The sequence below is a fragment of the Podarcis cretensis genome, assembly GCF_951804945.1.
Source record: "Podarcis cretensis genome assembly, chromosome: 12".
Lineage (NCBI taxonomy): Eukaryota > Metazoa > Chordata > Lepidosauria > Squamata > Lacertidae > Podarcis > Podarcis cretensis.
This window is the reverse complement of record NC_137181.1, coordinates 2288940-2308541: the sequence shown is the minus strand read 5'-3', so window position 1 is coordinate 2308541 and position 19602 is coordinate 2288940. Positions and strand designations below refer to the sequence as shown.

Below are 19602 nucleotides of genomic sequence, written 5' to 3'. Positions count from 1 at the left end.
TTTGCATCATCTGTACATGCATTTGTCCTCGAAGACAACACTTTAAGCTTGGTAATGGTTTTTTAAAATTCAGTTAAGTTTGTGATAACAGTTGAAATGCTCAGGCAGAGAAGTTTGCCAATCTTGAAGTTGGTACACAGGTTTAGGGGCACCCCTTCCCTTAAGTGGGGTATAGGGGTTCAATTCTGGAGTACAGTATGATCAAATTGTATGCGGAGGCTTGGTTCCATGGGTTCTGCCTATACGGAAAAGCATGCATCCGTTGAACCTCCCCTTCATGAGCATCTTTCCCCTTCCTGAACTGGTCTCTCCTGGTAAGCAAGGCCGGGCGCTTAAAAGCTCTTGTCCTGGTGGGAAAACCTTGCATGCATTCAATGCATTCAATTTCTTTCTTTTTTTAAAAAATAATATTTACTAAAATTTTAAAGGTTACAAAAAGAAAAAGTAAAAATACCACATTAAACAAAAATAAAACAACACATCACAATATGAAAAAACAGAAAAATAAAATCCATTAAACAGAAGCAAAAACGCAAAGAAAAATACAGCAAATCTTCTCATTACTTATCTTTCATTAGCTTATTTCCTTGACCTCCTCACACCTCCCTTTTTTGTATTCTAGATCAAATATCCATTTCAGCAAATCCTTTCCCTCCTTTAAAATTTTAGACCTGTAAATTATCTTAATATGATGTAACTTTACTTTTCCTCCTTTCACCAATTAATAGTCAGTTATTCCCAAATCCTTTATATCATTCCTGCTAAAATCATATAATATTATTCCAACATCCTTCTAACAGTTATTAATTTTACAATGTTTCTGTAAATAGTCTTTAAATTTCTTCCAATCTTCCTCCACCTCAATGCATTCAATTTCAACCGGCCAGCCTTCAAGGTTGAAATTGCACGTGTTAGAGGGAATTATAGGGACAGAACTACCTAAACGGTTTAGAAATTTATTATGTATGTTACTACAGCGGCAAGAATGTTACTTACCCCAAAGTGGAAAGAAGCAGAAGTCCCAGCAAAGGAAGAATGGATGCAAAAACTAGTGGAGTGTGCAGAAATGGCGAAACTTACTAGAAGAATAAGAAATCGAGATAACAATTTTTAAAATGAAAGAATGAAAATGTTTTATTGAATATTTGCAGATAAATTATAAACAGATAAAAACATTGGCAGGACTATTGAAATAACCAGCAGTTTCATAAGAGTATATGTTTAAAGAAGATGAATAAATGAGCAAATTAAGTTAATTTGGATATGCAGAAGATATTAAAAATGAATTCAAGGAACTGCAGAAAGAGGGGGAAGTGAAGTCCTTAAATGTTAAAATATTGTAAAATTAGTGAAATGTATAAACCTGAAAAGCATACGAAATACATACAAAAAATAAATAAAAATTGTCCAGTAGCACCTTAGAGACCAACTAAGTTTGTTCTTGGTATAAGCTTTCATGTGCATGCACACTTCTTAAAAAATAAATTGTGCAATTTCAACCAGCCAGCCTTCGAGGTTTAAATGGCGAGAGTTAGATGCGTGCAAGATGCGATTGTACAGTACCTTTAAATGGCAACAAATTTCCACTTGCACCCTTTACTACGCTGTTTTTGCCACATCCACGTGAGAGCCATTGCCAGCCATGAGGATTTGCTGATACCGCGGACTGTTTCTTCTCCCGGTGTGTTTCCGGCTTCTGGCTTAGCCTTTGCGTTTTCCTTTTTTTGGGGAAAGTTAAAGTGGAAGCGAGGAGCAGCAGCCCGTCACTTCAGTACCCACACAGACCTGATCATCCTCTCAGTCCGTGTGGAGCCCCAGACAAGGAGGGGGCGGCCGAGGAGACCAGAGTCCTGGGCATCAAAAGTCCTGGGGGGTGTGGGGGGGTTTTCAGAGGTGAGGGGGTTGTCTTTATCTAGCACCTTCTGGCCGTCTGAGGCATTTGGAAGACTTTGGATGAGATCGGCCAACTATTGATAACAGACTTGGTGTACTGTGTCCGATGAAATTAGGAAGAGGGTCATAGCTCAGAGGAAGAATATTTCTCCAGTAGGAAGCAGCCTTATGCCTAATTATAGAATGATAGACCTGCAGAGTTTGAAGGGGACTCTAAGGGTCCTATAGCTGAACCCCCTGAAAGGCAGGAATCTCAACTGGAGCATCCATGACAGATGGCCATCCAGCCTCTGTTTTCAAAACCTCCGCAGAAAGAGAGTCCACCAATTTCTGAAGGAGCCCCTTCCACTGTCAAACAGTTCTTGCTGTCATAAAGCTCTTTCTGGTGTCTTCCAGAATCCCCTTCTCATTTGAATTCATTGGTCGGGGTGACCGCCCCCTCCGGAGCAGCAGAAAACAAGCTTGCTCCATCTTCCATGCGACAGTCTTTCGGATATTTGAAGGTGGCTAATGTATCACATCTCAGTCTCCTCTAGGCTAAACATCCCCAGCTCCTTCAACCGTTCCTCATCAGGCTCGTTTTCCAGACCCTTGACCAGCTTGGTTTCCCTCCTCTGCGCGCCTTCCAGCTTGTCAACATCCTTCTCAAATTGTGGCGCCCAGAACTGGACATATGACTCTAGGTGTGGTCTGGCCAAGGCAGAACAGGGAGGAACTATGACTTCCTTGGATCGGGGCACTAGACCTCTGTTGATGCAGCCTAGAATAACCTTGGCTCTTTTTTTGCTGCTGCTACTGCATCACGCAGTTGATTCATGTCAAGCTTGTGATCCACCAAGGCCCCGAGATCCTTTTCCGGGTGTCCCCCATCCTATATTTGTGCATCTGGTTCTTCCTGCCTAAGTGCAGAACTTTACATTTGTCCCAAAATGAAACTCATTTTGTTAGCTTGCGCCCAGTTCTCCAATCTGTTAAGGTCATATTGAATTCTGATTCTGTCTTCTGTGGCATTAGCTACCCCTCCCAGTTTGGTGTCATCTACAAATTTGACGAGCATCCCCTCAATTCCTTCATCCAAGTCATTTATAAAGACATTAAGCAACAACTTGCCCAGGACAGAACCCTGCGGCACCCGACTTATCACGTTTTTCCAGGATGACGGGGAACCATTAATGAGTACTCTGGGTTTCGTCAGTCAACCAGCTACATATCCACCTAACAGTCAAGGTGAATCAGTTCAGCCCACATTTTGTGGGATATACAGCTGTCAGTCAAGTTCAACATTCTGAGAGGACTAAGTGCTTCTATGTGGCAGGCAGTTTTGTTGGTTGGTCAGTTGCTGCAAGGAGTGTTAACTGGTAACTGCTGAGAGTCTTCTCATGACTCACTACTATCTAGTATACAGTTTATCTGTTATGTAACCTAAGCCTGCCTTCAGGAACAACTCTAAACCTGAATGAATCTGAAAGTAAAGTAGTTTGTGGTAATATGATTCAGATTCATGTGTGTTTTCTTTAAGAGGGACAGAAAGGGATTATCAACCAGGAAGGTATCATTATTGATAGGACTCAAACGAGTTAGCAACCCGCTTGTCGCTGCATAAACTCAAACGGGATCGTTTAAACTCTGCAAATTATATAAATGTTCCTACACATTTTTCCAGCTTCCTCATGAGCATATCATGAGGGACTTTGTCAAAAGCCTTACTGAACTCAAGATACACTACATCCAGAGCATTCCCCTGATCCACCAAGCTTAACCCTGTCAAAGCAGATATTCTGCCACTGAGCTATGGCCCTTCTCAAAGGGCCTTCAGGGGTGTGAATATATGTTTGGATTCTGTTCCTCCCAAAGGAATTAATTTGTATATGGTTTTCCTTGGAGTACTGGGAATTCTCAGACAGAGTGGGAGGTGGGGGGAGATGAGGGCTGGCTCCACTTTGACCTTGCCCCCCCCCCCTTGCTTCTTTGCAACAGTTAAAATGGAAGAACCATCTGAGGACCTTGTGCAAGACCGGAAGGAAGTCCCCGAGGAGGAGCGAGACCTGACACCTAGCCTCCCCGAAGGATCCCTCTCTCAAAGCAGCCCAGAGACAGGGATGGACCTGGGGGTGTGGGTCCCATATTCGGAGGGTGAGGCAGAGTCCAGACAGGGTGGGGCGGAGGGACTGGTTGGTTCAGAAAACATGGGGCGGGAGGGAATTTGAAGAGAGGAATGACGCACTTGCAGCGACTGGAGAAGGCAGAAGAGATCTACACTTGTCCACACTTAGCCAGGTCCTGTGTTCCATCAAGGGGGCTGCTCCTGGCCTGCCTAGGGGGCTCTCTCCCCAGTTACCTGGAGCAGGTGGGTTAAAGGTGGGTGTGTCGGATCTGCAGCTCCCATGCCAGATTCTTCCCAGGATGCGGGGCAATGAGAAGGGCCTCCGGGTACCCTGTTACTTCCCATTGGGGGACGGGGACTCCTGGCTCTGCTGCGTGGTGAGCATTGCAGGGGGTTGGGATAGATGACCCCTGGGGGTCCCTTCCAACTCTCCAATCCTGCAATTCGTCCCTCGTTTCCAACGCAGCCTGGAGCCCAGTGACCAGTCCTCTCCATGGGCTCCTGAACTGCCTGAAGGACATCCCTGACCCAAGGCCTCAGGTCTCCCAAGCTGTGGCTGGAAAAAGAGGAGGAGGAGGAAAAGAGCGAAGGAAAGGAGGAAAGAGAGGAAGATTAGGTACGCCCTCTGGGTGGCGGGCGAGGGTGGGAGGGGCAGGGAGCCCCTCAAGCCTTAGAAATGGACCTGGGACCCATTTTTAAAAGCACCAGATTGACTCTGTTTTCTTCTTCCCTGCAGAACCACGCAGCAATGCGGCCGCAGCAGAGAGGGCAGAGCAAGGCTGCTCCCAGAGCAACACCCCTCCATCGCTTGCCCTCTGTGGTAAGGGGCTGGGATTTGGTTTGCGCTCTCTCTTTGCGGTCTGGAGTTGCCAGGGGACTACAACTCCCATCAGCCCCCAACCAACACAGTCACCTTTATTTTTATTTATTTTGTAAAGGTTATACACTCCTCGGCTGCAAGAAAACCAACCATCTTGATGTGGTTTACAGAAGAAAAAGAAAAAATGATCCCTGACCCAAATTGACGAGTAATTTCATATTTTCGGAAAGTTAAATAACAGCAGGCTAAAAACATATTAGAACTCGTGCCATCTTTCTTTCAGTAGCGCCTGTAACTGCCAGTTCCTCCAATGGAAGCTGCTGAGTGGGTGTTTATGAGGTAAAGGGATCTTGCAGGCAAGCTGGTCCCAAGTTATTAAGGTCTTTATAAACCAATAGTATATTTACTAATACGGTGCTGTGGCTGATGGGATTTGTAGTCCAGAACTTCTAGAGGCCGTCAGGTTGGGGAAAGGCACCCCCACTCATTCGGTGAGGATCAGTGATGGTTGCCCGAACAGAGACTGATGGCCTCCTGCTTTCATTCCGACAGACCCTCTTCCAGAGAGTTTTCTCCCTCAAGGGCCGAAGACCTTCCTTGATGAATCGCCTGCCAAACACCCTCGCCTGTCTCCGGTGTGCGCCAGCAGCCACCGGGGTCCAGACACAGAATGGCAGAAATCCAAGGCGGGGACGTCACGAGAAGGTCAGGGGGCGGCTTGCTCCATTGGTTCACCATTCCTTCCTTGGCATTTGCTGAGCCTCTCCTAACCGGCAGCCGTGAAAAAAAGGCAGACTCCACTCTGTGGATCGTTAGGAAAGGGATTGAAAATAGAGCGGCCGATATCTAAATCTATGGTGCAACCACATTTGAAAAACCTGTGTGTCTCCGCTCAGAAAGGATATAGAAAGGGGAAGTTTCAGAAAAGGGGTGGCAAAAAGAAAGGGTGCAGCATTTGGACTTTTTAGTTTAGCAGAAAGGCAAGGGAGAGGAAACACAATGGAAGTTTATAAAATTAGGCACAGCCTGGAGAACAGCAGACAGAGAAGTGTTTTCTTCCTCTCTCATAAACAATAGAACTTATGGATGTCCCGTGGAGCAAATGTTGGAAGATTCGGGACGGGTGAAAGAAGCAGAGTTAAAGTGTGGAACTCCCTGCCACAGGAGGCAGTGACTGCCACCAGCTCGGATGGCTTCCAAAGAGGATTAGACCAATTCATGGAGGAGAAGGCTCTCAGTGGCTACTAGCCAGAGTGGCCGTTCTCTGTGGCCACAGTTGGACAATGCTTCCAAATACCGGTAGCTGAAAACCATAGGAGAGTGTTGCTCTTGTGTTTGAATCCTACTTGCAGATTTCCTGCAGGCATCCGTTTGGTTTTGTTCTTAAAATTCTTCAGAAAATTTTGTGCTTCTTATATTATAATTTTATGTTGTGAGCCTGCCCTGAGATCTATGGGTGAAAGGCTGAATTGAATAAATAATAAGCATCTGCTTGACCACTGTAAGAAGAGGGTGCCAGACTAGAGAGGCCACTGGCCTGGTCCAGCAGACTCTTTTGATGTTCTTACTGAGCTTCAGGCCTTCTGGTTTAGGAGCCGGCTTACTGTTCTCTCCCTCCTTCCCCAACCTCAGGACTCGGCACCCCCTTGCAAGGCCTGGAGAGGTGTCTGAAGGAGGTCCCCAATGGCGCCCACAGCCAGCCCTGTTCGCCGACCATCAGCTCCTCCATCGGCAGCTCCCCAGACAGGCTCCCCCGGCGGACCCCCGTGACCGGCAAGTGGGCGAGGAAGGAGGAAGGTGAGACTCAGCTGCATGATGTTGCCGGGAGCCGGTGAGGCTGGGCAGTTGTGGTTGCGGCCCAGATCCACCCGCCAACAACGCCATCGTTTCCCTTGGGCGGAATATTTGATCTCCGTCCTGAGCCAGCTTTGCTTCCTCTTGTTTCCGCAGGGCTCAGTCGGAACGGCACCCCTCTGCAGGGGCTGGAAAGGTGTCTGAAGGAGCTCCCCCTGAGCTCGCCCAGCCAGCCCTCTTCGCCAGCCGTCAGCAGCTCCCCAGACAGGCTCCACCGGTGGACCCCGGAAGCAGGGAGGTGGATGAGGAGGGAGGAAGGTGAGTGGCGAGCATCAGGGTTGGAGGCTGGATGGAAACCTCCAGTCTGAAATGTCGAAGAATACCTTCGCTGCTGAAACGTTGGGAGCCCCATCAGTTTTGGCATTCCGTCGGCCTCTGAAGACTCAAGCATTCCCCTCATGTCATAGAATCATAGAATCATAGAGTTGGAAGAGACCACAAGGGCCATTGAGTCCAACCCCCTGCCAAGCAGGAAACAAGTCGACTCTCTTTCTTTGATCGTGGTTCTATTTCAGTGGTTCCCAAACTTTTTGGGGGTGGGGCTTTCTCCTTGGTTCCATCAGCTCATCCCCAGCAACTGCTTCCGTGCCCTACAAAAAAAGCGTTGTTCAGAACAGTGGCTTGCACGACCCCCGCTAAGGGCGACAATAATACATAGAAATGGGATGAATTGCACATTTATTCAGAATCCAATTAAAACAGTTTAGTTTCTTTAATTCAGCAAAATTAAGTGCACTTGATCCAGCAATGCCAGCTTTTTAAAGTGCGATAGTCATTTACGTATCCAGTGCCCCAATACCTCCTAGCGCCCCCTAGGCAATCCCGCCCACCCCAGGGTAAACAACTGATATGACTATTATAAGACATCTGAAGGTAGCCCTGCATTGTTCTCCCATTTGACTGGATTGCCCCAGCCACTCTGTTTGGCTTCCAACAAATAGAAAAACATTATTATTATTATTATTATTATTATTATTATTATTTGAGTTTATATACTGCCCTATACCCGGAAGTCTCAGGGCAGTTCACAGAAAAGATCACAACATATATAATCAATAAAAACAACAACCCAATAAACACCCCCCCCCCGTAAATAATAGAACATCAAACATTAAAAACTTCCCTATACAGCGCTGCCTTCAGAAACAATAATAATTTTCGATGTTTGATGTTTTAGGGAACCGCTAATCTGTTTTAATTGTTACACTGTTTTAATGTACTTGTACATTGTATATTTTAATTATGCATGTTTCAAACCTGTTGTTTTACTGTAATTTTTTATTCCAGGTAGCTGTGTTTCTGCAATCGGTTTGAGTGTCCTTTTGCTGTTGTCCTTTCTTAAGATACTATCTCTGCCTTGCATGGGGTTGGTCTAGATGACTCTATGATCCCTTCCAACTCCGTGATTCCATGATTCCTTGACTGTTTTGGTATTTCTTCTTGGAATGAAAGTTGGTACCTAGATGATAAATTAATAGCAGCATGGTACAGTTGTGTAGCCGACAGCTTTGCATGCCCTTTCTCGGTAGGACCCAGCCGGAACAGCACCCCCTTGCAAGGCCTGGAGCGGTGCCTGAGGGAGCTGCCCCAAAACACCCCCAGCCAGCCGTGGTCGCCGGCCGTCTGCTCCTCCATCAGCAGCTCCCCAGACAGGCTGCACAGGTGGACCCCGGAGCCAGGGAGGTGGACCCGGAAGGAGGAAGGTGAGGCAGTAAAAGAACAGAAAGTTCCTTCTTTGTGCAGCGCAGAGTTAATCTCTGGAACTCCCTGCCACAGGAGGCAGAGATGGCCACCGACCTGGATAGCTTTAAAAGAGGGCTAGGCATATGGCATCCGACCAGATGCCAGTGGCAAACCCGCAAGCCGAATCCAAGCAAAAGAGCAACTCTCCCCTTCCTTTTGTTCCCAGCAGCTGGTATTCAGAAGCATTGCTCTCTCCAGAGGTTGAGCAGTAGCCATTGTGGCTGGGAGCCCTCCATAGCCCTCTCCTCCTCCGCGAATTTGTCCAATCCCCCTTTAAAGCCATTGAAGTTGGTGGCCGATCCCTGCCTCCAGTGGGAGGGAGTTCCACAGTTCAACTATGCACCGATTATGCATGGAGAGATATGACAAATATGACAAATTTGTCACAATATGACAAATTATTACCCTTTCTAAGCGGCGTGTATTAAATAAGCCACACAAAGAATAAAAGATAAGAAGTCATAAAACCAAAAGAATCAAGATTTTCTTCTTTTTCTAAATGTGGCCGACGCCCCTGCTGAAAAAACGGTTCTGTTTCGCATCTGTAGCCCGCTTAGACTTGATCTGCAATCCCCAAAATAAAAGGTTGCTGTCTGCTCTCCTTTTGCAACTCAAGCGCAGTGAAGTTGAGAGAGCAGGTTGTTGGGAGCTAGTGAGCAAACGCAGAAGAATGCCTCTTTTCTTCCTCTGTCACCATAGGTCTCAGCCGAAACGGCACCCCCTTGCAAATGGTGCTGGAGGGCTACTCAAAGGAGCTCCCTGGCGCCCCAAGCGGCCACTTCTTCCGCTCTGTGGCCAGCAGCTCTTCCGACGGACAAGGGAAATTGGGTGCGGGAGAGAGTCCCGCGAAGGAGGCAGGTAAGACGAGGCTCAGCTCCTTAGTCATCCCCACCCATAAATGATTTTGCACCATTCCAGATGCAGCTTGCCGGGTCTTTTTCCCCATCGTGATCCCTGAGTTGCAGCGGGTTGGGCTAGATGGCCCCTGGGGTACCCCTTCCAACTCTGCCATTCTATGATTTTGCGTACCGTATTTTTCGCTCTATAAGACGCACCAGACCACAAGACGCACCTAGTTTTTGGAGGAGGAAAACAAGGAAAAAACTATTCTGAATCTCAGAAGCCAGAACAGCAAGATGGATCGCTGCGCAGTGAAAGCAGCGATCCCTCTTGCTGTTCTGGCTTCTGGGATAGCTGCACAGCCTGCATTCGCTCATTAAGATGCACACACATTTCCCCTTACTTTTTAGGAGGGAAGAAGTGAGTCTTATAGAGCAGAAAATATGGTATATAACAGATTTTTGCCTGGTTTTCACTTGCTGCTCGCCCTTCTCTTCCTTCAGGGATCCCACCCCTTCAAGGCCTGGAGAAGTGCTTGAAAGAGATCCCGCTGGGTGGGGTTTCTTGCCCAAACGCCATTCCTACGGGAAGTGACTTCTCTGCCCAGAAGCCGAGGAGGACGGAGGCGTCTTTGCAGAGGCTGTGGGACAGAGGTAAAGAAAGGAGCAGGGAGGAAACTGCGGGGCTGGGGAGAGAATGTGACGTTAAAAAAATATATATTTTATTATCTTTAGTGTTGTACGTTTCAATCATTTTACAATCATTTTAACATTTCAAAACTTGACTTTTACTTTTTGTATTTTCTGCGTATTCCAAGTTAATTTACTCGTGTGACATTAGGGTGTGTTTTAATTTTTCAGCTTTCAAATTCCAAAAAGGAGGGGTGGTAAAAAGAGTCGTAGCATGACTTGGGAATTCATTTTAATATAATTTAGTTTTGCTTGGTGAGTAAAATGTGTGTAAAATTGCATAGAAGATATTAAAATGATTGCCAAGTAATTACAGCAGTATTGTTATTGTTATTATTTGCATTCTCAGAAGGTAAATCTAAATTGTTTTGGTTTTCCAAAAGCAGTTTATGTGCTTCTCCATCCAATGTAAATTTACCAAGCTAAATGTCATCTAATCCCAGAAATAATAGCAGATTTGAATTCCTCACACCCAAAAACATATTTTAAAGGTCCCTCACTGAAGAAATTTGCAAGAATTAAGTTTCACCCTTAATGACACTCCCTTCCATGACACGGTCCTCTATCCGTCACCCACTCTAATCTCTCCAGATTTGTTCGGAATAAGAGCCTGGCCTGCTGGATCCGGTCAGTCTTCCATGTGGTCCAGCATCTGGTCGCTCACCTGAGGACAGGATCCTGGACTAGATGGGCCATTGGTCTGATCCAGCACCCAGGCTCTTGTTCTGTTCCTGCTTATGATTCTCAGCAACTGGTTTTCAGAGGCAGGATGTAGCCATTTTGTTCAGTAGCCATCGATGGGCACATTTAAATACCAGAGGAGGAACCACAAGATGTTTTAGGGCAGGGGTCAGCAAACTTTTTCAGCAGGGGGCCGGTCGACTGTCCCTCAGACCTTGTGGGGGTCTGGACTATATTTTGGAAAGAAAAAAAATGAACGAATTGCTATGCCCCACAAATAACCCAGAGATGCATTTTAAATAAAAGGACACAGTCTATTCATGTAAAAACATGCTGATTCCAGGACCGTCCATGGGCCAGATTGAGAGGGCGATTGGGCCAGATCCGGCCCCTGGGCCTTAGGTTGCCTCCCCATGGTTTAGTACAGTGATGTCCAAACTTTTTTCAAAGAGGGCCGGATTTGATGAAGTGAAGGGCCGTAGGGGCCAACCAAAGTTCTTAACCTTTTTTTAGGATTGAATTTGTTGAGCTTTTTTGTGATTTTACCCCAAAGTCGTTGAAGTTGTTGATTTTACTCCAGGAAATAATTAAAAATAATTAAACTGACCAGCGGACTGGATTAAGTCCCTGGTTTAGTAGGAGTACTTTGGTTTGGTGTAGGTTGGGAGATAGGGAATGAGAGGAGAGAGAGCTGGTTCTGGGTAGAAACATCATCCACTCTGAGGAAAATATCCCAAGCTAGAGAAAGGAGTCCTGTGTGGTGTCCTGTGAGAGTAATAGGCCAGGAATTAAGTACAGTGGTGCCCCGCAAGACGAACGCCTCGCAAGACGGAAAACTAGCTAGACGAAAGGGTTTTCCGTTTTGGAGGCGCTTCGCAAAACGAATTTCCTATGGGCTTGCTTCACAAGATGAAAATGTCTTGTGAGTTCCTGCGGGGTTTTTTCCCTTTCCCCCCCTTTTTTCTAAGCCGCTAAGCCGCTTATCAGCTGATCTGCTAAGCTGCTAAAAGCCGCTAATAGCGCTAATAGCACTAATCCGCTAAGCCGTCAATGGGCTTGCTTCGAGTACGCTACTATGGCAGCAAGGATTCTTCTAGCAAAGTATTGGAAGACACAAGAGCTACCCACGCTGGAGGAATGGCAGGCGAAAGTGATTGACTTTATGGGATTGGCAGAAATGACCGGCAGAATCCGCGACCAAGAGAAAGAGACTGTGGAAGAAGATTGGAAGAAGTTTAAGATGTATCTTAAGAATTATTATAAAATTGAGGAGTGCTAAAATGCTGAGGGAAAAGAAGACGTAGAATTGCAGCGGCAAATTGTGTTTAATTTTAGGGGGGAATTGAAAAGGAGAATGAATTTACATTTAATTGGTTAAGAAGGGTTGCTGAATAATGGTTTAAAATTAAGGATGCAAAAAGGGGAAGGTATGGGGAAGTCCGGGAAAAGAGGGTTATGGAAATAAGGTTAAGAAAATATGATTTTTTGTGTTTGTTTTTATGTTGTTTTTGTTTATGTTAAAAAATTTGGAAATTAATAAAAATGTTATTTTTTTAAAAAAAAAAATCAATGGGCTTGCTTCGCAAGACGAAAAAACCGCTAGACGAAGAGACTTGCGGAACGGATTCTTTTCGTCTTGCGAGGCACCACTGTAAGAGTCTGAGGCCGAGACAGGAGAAGTAGAAGCTGTGAGAATACAGTCTATTTAGGTCTCATTCTGGTCAGGAGGGGAGAGATTCTTCTACGAAAAGAGAAGACTCCCCAAACCACGGATCCCTTGGGTCTCTTACTTGGAGTACCTCAGGAGTAGGGCTGTCTAAGGGGGTGCAACTGACAGAAAGTACCACCTTGTTCAGAACCAAAGTATTAAGTGTGAAACAACTGAAAAAACCTTGACGTGAAATAGCATTGTAAACTGAAGTATCCTAAGTTTTATCCACCCATATCATAAACTTCTTGTTTATTTGAACAAATCCTGCCTGAGACTCCTAATGACTAAGTTTTACCACACATGAGTGTGTAACTGACAGGAAGTGCCGCCTGGTTTAAGAGCCCAAAATTTTAAGCGGCAACAGCAGTGCAACAACTGAGAAAGAACTGAATGAAATAACATCATAATCTGAAGTATCCTAGGTTTTACCCATGTGGGTTATAAAAACTACCTTTGCTAAATAAAACCTTTGTTGTTTATTTGATCAAATCCTGCCTGAGACTCCAAATTATTGAGTTTGCCCTCACACAAGTCCCCCACAAAATAATCCGGGGTAGTTTGTGGAAATTTGTGGATTTGTGGGTGCACTATATTTAAGTGAGGGCAGGCCCAACGGCGCCAGGGGGGAATTGCTGTTGCCCTGTCGCATATTAATTGGCGGCAGCGCCATGATACGAAGTTAAAACCCACACAGAAACCTGCCCACAGATACAGAACAACCAGCTTCATAAAGTATTGAGGATATTTTTTTAAAAGGAGAATAAAATTCTGTCAGAAAATGACCAGCAAACGCCAAGCCAAAGAGAGTCGGGATGACCCAGTACAGAGAGCTGCTGCATCTGAGGAGAATCTTTTTTTAAAAAAATAATAATAATAATTTTTATTAACCGGCCAATCAAATCAAATCAAATCAAATCACATAAATTCCGAATTACAAAGCTGAATTTTAAATTTTGTTGAGGGAACCCATATTTCAAGATCCGAAGGGGGATTCTGATCATCTTCTTGCTACTGCGTTAATGTCCAAATCAGTCCAAACAAAGTTCATAATTCTATCCAGTCTTATCTTGCTGTTTCCACATCACCTCTTGTTCATATATTTTCTCTTTTTTCTTTATGATCTCTTCTGATAGTCTCCTTAAGCCGATAAACACCAATAATAATCCTGTGTGAATTTTTCCGTTCTTGCATCTGAGGAGAATCTTATTACTGAATTAGAAAGGATGAGGATAAGATTAGAATTGGCTAAAGCTGAAGCAAAGAAAGAAAAACATAAAGTTGAAGCATTCGCTTAGGACAGATACAGGCTGGTGGAGATATGGCAGAGAGAGAGAGAGAGCAGATTAGTTTATGAGGAGAAAAAAGAAAGAGATGCCAGATTAGCCCAAGAATACGGAGAAAGGGAGGCCAAGATGGCCCATGAAAAAGACATGTTTCTTTTAAAAATGGAGGAAATCAAGCTGAGAGCAGAACTGCTGCAACCAGAGTTGGGGGGTGGAGATTTTAGCGAATATAAAGAGATTTCGAAAGTATGTCAAAGGTGATGATGTACAGGAATTCCTGTTTAGTTTTGAACACTCACTGTAAAGACTTAAATATTCCTGAGGAAAACTGGATGCTGTATTTAAGCCCGCAGATATGTGGAACTTTGAGTGAAATATATTCAGATTTAAGAGAAGATGAAACCTCTGATTACCTCACATTTAAAGAAAGAGTGAAAATGCGCTTTGGGCTGACTGCAGAGCAGAGCCGAAAAGCCTTTCGTGACATTAAGAGAAAACCAGGAGAGACTTAGGGCCAACTGGGTGGCCGTATTTATAAAGCTCTGGACAGATGGGTGGAAGGAAGTAAAATTAAAACCGTTGATGAGCTTAAACAGCTGATCAATTTAGAGTGATTTTATAGACAGCTTCCTGCACATTCACACTGGCTCCTTAAAGATGAAAAATGGAAAACAGTAACTGAAGTCTCTACCTTGGTAGATGAAATCGAAGGAGACTTGGGGGGAGCAGTATTACCCAGTCCCTTCAAGAAAAGTAATGATTGGGAACCCAGAGAGAAAGTTGGGGCTCAGAACGACAACCCTGAAAGGCGGGCCGCTCCTACACAATACAAACCTAAAGGAGTAGTTTGTTACAACTGTCAGGAGGCTTGAAAGCTACAACCAGTGTTTATTGTTGTAAGCAGTAATAAACACATAGATTACTATATAGAGATGCAGAGAGTTAACAGCTTGTACACTCTCTCGGCTAACTGCCATTTCTAATCCTTCTTTCTCTAACTACACAGACAGACTCTCTGAACGCAGGCATATCTTTTATAGCTGCTCTGTTACACTGATTGGCTGAGCTCAACCAATCCTTATCTTACACCTACTGTTAACCAATCAACAGGCTGACTCTGGGCAGACTACCAAATATCTCTCACAAGGGTCACATCAGAACACATTGTCCCCAACTAGAGAAAACATTTGGGGACCCAACCTGCCCAGCAAAGTCAAACTTTTCCATCACAGGAGCCAATGTAGGTCTTTCAAGACCGGTGTTATAGTCCCAAAACAGCCGGGCACCCAAGTTTGAGAAAGACTGATGGTTGCCAATCAATACTGAGCTGGTGGACCTGTAAAAGGATAAAAGAGTATTGGGAAATAATCAATAATGAATTGAAAAAAAAATGTTTAAAAGTACTTTCCCCCCAAAAAAGCAGAGTCCTTTTTGTTGGGGATAATTCAGACGGAAATTCCCAGGTGTCAAAAACGGTTATTTCTGTATGCCACTACTGCGGCCATGTTTTGTTAGCCCCAAAATGAAAAACGAGCGAGATCCCAACCAAAGAAGAATGGCAACTCAAGTTGACGGAATACACATAGCTTGCAGACTTAACATATAGAATAAGAGAACAAGAAGAACATACGTTTAGAGAAGAGTGGAAGATGTATATTGAATATATGAGGGGAAACTGTGCACTTGAAAATGTTGGCAGCATTAAGATAAATTCAACCGTGTAAACAAGTTTTGATGGAAGTAATAATGGAATGCTGAATGGTAAAATATGCAGGGATTTATGAGATGAAAAATGAACCATGGAACGAGAAGAAGGGAAGTCATTGATATTTCAAGGATATTTAAATGAGTATATTAAATTGCAAAACAGAAAATTTAATAAAAATTATTTAATAAGAAAGACAGTACTGAGCTGGATAGCCAGGGGTCTGACTCTGCTTCCTCTGCTCAAAATGCCTTTTTCTTCCCTCCAGGCGGTACCACAAACAGCATCCCACCACGTCCCACGAGCCCCTCTGGCTCCGTGGCAGCGGAGGCCGCGGTGGAAGCTTCCCCCCTCGACCGACTGATGAGTTGCCTGAAGGAGATCCCCATTCAGAGGCCGAGTTACCTGAACACGCCCAGCGTCTCCTCGTCCGCCTCCAGCTGCAGCGAGAGCGAGCGCCAGAGTCCCGGGGGCAGCCTCTGGTGGGACTGCGCTCAAGGTGGGTGACGAAGACGGGGATGGACCCATTCTGAGCAGCGGGGCTGAGGACCAGCTTGGACTCATAAATCAAAATCAAATAAGTGTTGGAAATGTAAAGAGAAAGAAGGTTCTTTTTATCATATGTGGTGGTCTTGTATTAAGGTCAAAGCTTACTGGGAAATGATATATAATGAATTGAAAAGGATGTTCAAAATAACCGTTGTAAATAATAATAATAATAATAATAATAATAATAATAATAATAATAAATTTTATTTATATCCTGCCCTCCCCAGCCGAAGCCGGGCTCAGGGCGGCTAACAACATTAAAACAGTGTGACATTATAAAACATTATAAAAATGAATTAAAATCAAAATTGATGGCAACCATAAACTAAAGCTTTGTAAAGATTGCCAGAGGAGGGGGTCAGTCTGCGCCCTGACCAAATGCCAGGTGGAACAGCTCTGTCTTGCAGGCCCTGCGGAAAGATGTCAAGTCCTGCAGGGCCCTTGTCTCTTGTGACAGAGCGTTCCACCAAGTCGGGGCCAGTACTGAAAAGGCCCTGGCTCTGGTTGAGGCCAGCCTAACCTCTCTGAGGCCTGGGACCTTCAAGGTGTTTTTATTTGAAGGCCGTAAGTTCCTCTGTGGGGCATACCAGGAGAGGCGGTCCCGTAGGTACGAGGGCCCTAGGCCGTATAGGGCTTTGAAGGTTAAAACCAGCACCTTAAACCTGATCCTGTACTCCACCGGGAGCCAGTGCAGCTGGTATAGCACCGGATGAATGTGATCTCGCAGCGAAGACCCCGTAAGGAGTCTCGCTGCGGCATTCTGCACCCGCTGGAGTTTCTGGGTCAGTCTCAAGGGCAGCCCCACGTAGAGCGAGTTACAATAATCCAGTCTGGAGGTGACCGTCGCGTGGATCACAGTGGCTAGGTCAGGGCGAGAGAGGTAAGGAGCCAACTGCTTAGCTTGGCGGAGATGAAAAAATGCCGCCTAGAAGCTTTTCTTTTGGGAATTACAGGAACAGAACTACCTAAATGGTATAGAAATTTATTCATGTATGCTACTACAGTGGCAAGAATGCTACTTGCCCCAAAGTGCAAAGAAGCATTTTTATATTATATGGGACTGGCAGAGATGACTGGCAGAATCCGGGACCAGGGGAAAGAGACGGTGGAAGAAGATTGGAAGAAATTCAAGGACTATCTTAGTAAACACTGTAAAATTAATGAATGCTAGAATGACGTGGGTTTAGAAGCTTAGATGGTTTTCAGCGGTAATGATTAAGTAAAAAGAAAAGAAGGGTTAAAAAGTAAATGAAAAATAAGGGAGAGGATTTGCTGATTTGATAATTAGAAATTGGGATACAGAAAGGGGAGGTATGAGGAGGTCGGGGAAGTAAGTTATAAGAAAACATCGATTGAAATTATACTTGTTTTTGTTTGTGTTTGTTTGTATTGTTGTTATGTTTATGTGTAATATTTGAAATTTTAATAAATATCATTTAAAAAAAAACAAAGTGCAAAGAAGCAGAAGTCCCAGCAAAGGAAGAATGGATGCAAAAACTTACGGAATATGCAGAAATGGCGAAACTTAACCAGAAGAATAAAAAATCAAGATAACAAACTTTTTATGAAAGAATGGAAGTGGTTTATTGAATATTTACATATAAATTGCAAACACATAAAAACATTGGCAGGATTGTTGTAATAACCTGCAGTTTCATAAGAATATATAATTAAAGTAGATAAATAAATGAGCAAATTAAATGAATTTGGATATGCAGCAGATATTAAAAAAAGAACTTTAAGGAACCGCAGAAAGAGGAGCAAGGAAGTGAATTTTTGAAATGTTAAAATGATTGTAAAATTAATGAAATGTATAAACCTGAAAAGTATAAATAAAATAAAAGAGAGAGTGAGAGAGAGAACCAGCTTGGACTCAGAGAAAAGGCCAGCTTTCATTTCGGGATGCAGCGAGGCTGCTATTTTAAAATATTTTATTTTAAAAATGATTTATCAGCCCTCAAGTTTAAAAAGTTCAACGCATCATCAGAGATTTGCAACAGCTCCTAAACAATGACAGTTCTCTTTCTCAAGCTCTGGGAGGAAGACCTTTCATTGGCTACAGACAGCCACCCAATCTTAAACAACTCCTCACTCACAATAATACACCAACCAAACTTAACATAGAAACTGGTCCCAGAGCCTGCAATAAACCCAGATGCCCACTTTGCTGCCACATCCGGACAACACCATTACCGACCCCAACAACATCAAAAATACCATCTCAGGCCTATTTAATTGCTCAGCTTCTAACATTGTGTCTGCCATCAAGTGCCAGCAGTGCCCTTCAGCTCTCTATATTGGACAAACAGGCCAAACCTTACGCCAAAGGATAAATGGACCTAAATCTGACATCAGGAATCGCAAGACAGAGAAACCAGTAGGAGAACACTTCAGTCTCCCAGGACATTCAATACAAGATCTCAAAGTAGTTGTCTTATTACAAAAGAATTTCAGAAATAGACTGGAAAGAGAAGTTGCTGAATTACAACTCACCACAAACTGAAAACTATGGAGAGACCTGGTCTGAACAGAGATATTGGATTCTTATCCCATTACAGAGGCTAAAACTATTCTTGGTCATCTGCATACTGTCCCTTTAAAAACCTTTTTCTTGTGGGACCAACTGTCATTAGCAGTCACTAACAGACTTACCATGCCCATTCCCTCCCCTCCCTCTCATTATATATAAGGGTCTGATGACTTCCGTTTCAGTGTATCTAAAGAAGTGTGCATGCGCACGAAAGCGTATACCTAAAACTACTCGGTTGGTCTCTAAGGTGCTACATCAGAGGTCAGCAACCTTTTTCAGCCGTGGGCCGGTCCACCATCCCTCAGACCTTGTGGTGGGCCAGACTATATTTTGGAAAAAAATAACTGGACAAATTCCTATGCCCCACAAACAACCCAGAGATGCATTTTAAATAAAAAGGACATATTCTACTCATGTAAAAACACGCTGATTCCTGGACCATCCGCGGGCCGGATTTAGAAGGCAATTGGGCTGCATCCGGCCCACGGGCCTTAGGTTGCCTACCCCTGTGCTACATTCTAATTTTTAAATTCTTTTGGAAGGATTCTTTTAAAGACTTTCTGAGATCATATAACTTTTTTGAAGACTTGATTCTTTTAAGGGAATTTTTAGGTTTTTAAGAGTCTTTTCAACTATCTTTTTAAAGAATTGTTTTAATTTATTTCAGTTGGAGTGTTTTCGTTCTTCCTAGACACAGGATCGGAGATGGAAGGGACTTTGCGGCAGAAGGGGACGGAGTCCAGGCTGCAGAGCACGTTGCTTGCTCCTGAGCAGGAAAGGGGGCTTCCTTCCACCCGAGAACCAGAGCTTGTCACCACGGGCAGCCGAGCGCCGTCGGCCTCCCCACTCGGTGGCCTAGAGAGATGCTTAGACAGCATCGCCATGAGCCAGTCTCTCCCCTCCAACATCCCACCTGGTGATGCCAAGAGTCCGGGCGACGTGGTACCCAGGAGATCCCGGCAAGGGATGGTTGGATCACATCCCACAAGTAAGTGAGGCTGTGGGTAGCCTTTTATGGCGGTGGGTTTGACCCGGGACCAGGACCGGGACCTTGCCATTAATTAATTAATTGGTATGCTGTTCATCCTCTATCAATCTCAGTGGGGTTCTCAACATAAAAATACAAGATAAACCCAAAATGTATCCAAACCAATAACCCCCACCCCACAAACATATTTGAAAGGACATAGGAGGCCATTA

General features: G+C 44.5%; 1 protein-coding gene and 1 long non-coding RNA gene across 9 annotated transcripts in view; one reads left to right on the top strand and one right to left on the bottom strand.

The window, feature by feature from the left end:
- Positions 1–19602, top strand: part of KRBA1 (KRAB-A domain containing 1) — a 62852-nt gene that overhangs the window by 30674 nt on the left and 12576 nt on the right. For 5 of the 8 annotated variants that reach the window (XM_079996352.1, XM_079996351.1, XM_079996354.1 and 2 more), the window contains exons 11-22: positions 1735–1863; positions 3871–4026; positions 4464–4613; positions 4734–4817; positions 5370–5522; positions 6450–6614; positions 6768–6929; positions 8201–8374; positions 9114–9272; positions 9758–9907; positions 15592–15822; positions 19070–19390. In XM_079996352.1, the coding sequence (XP_079852478.1) occupies positions 1735–1863; positions 3871–4026; positions 4464–4613; positions 4734–4817; positions 5370–5522; positions 6450–6614; positions 6768–6929; positions 8201–8374; positions 9114–9272; positions 9758–9907; positions 15592–15822; positions 19070–19390 (2034 nt within the window). The remainder of the gene's footprint in view (positions 1–1734; positions 1864–3870; positions 4027–4463; positions 4614–4733; positions 4818–5369; positions 5523–6449; positions 6615–6767; positions 6930–8200; positions 8375–9113; positions 9273–9757; positions 9908–15591; positions 15823–19069; positions 19391–19602) is intronic. The other 3 variants (XM_079996353.1, XM_079996355.1, XM_079996357.1) reach the window with 3 other exon arrangements.
- LOC307199331 lies at positions 7148–9773 on the bottom strand. The gene is made up of 3 exons (XR_013831883.1): positions 9731–9773; positions 7929–8130; positions 7148–7261 (listed from the first exon to the last, which is right to left on the bottom strand). It is a non-coding gene; the product is annotated as an uncharacterized lncRNA (long non-coding RNA).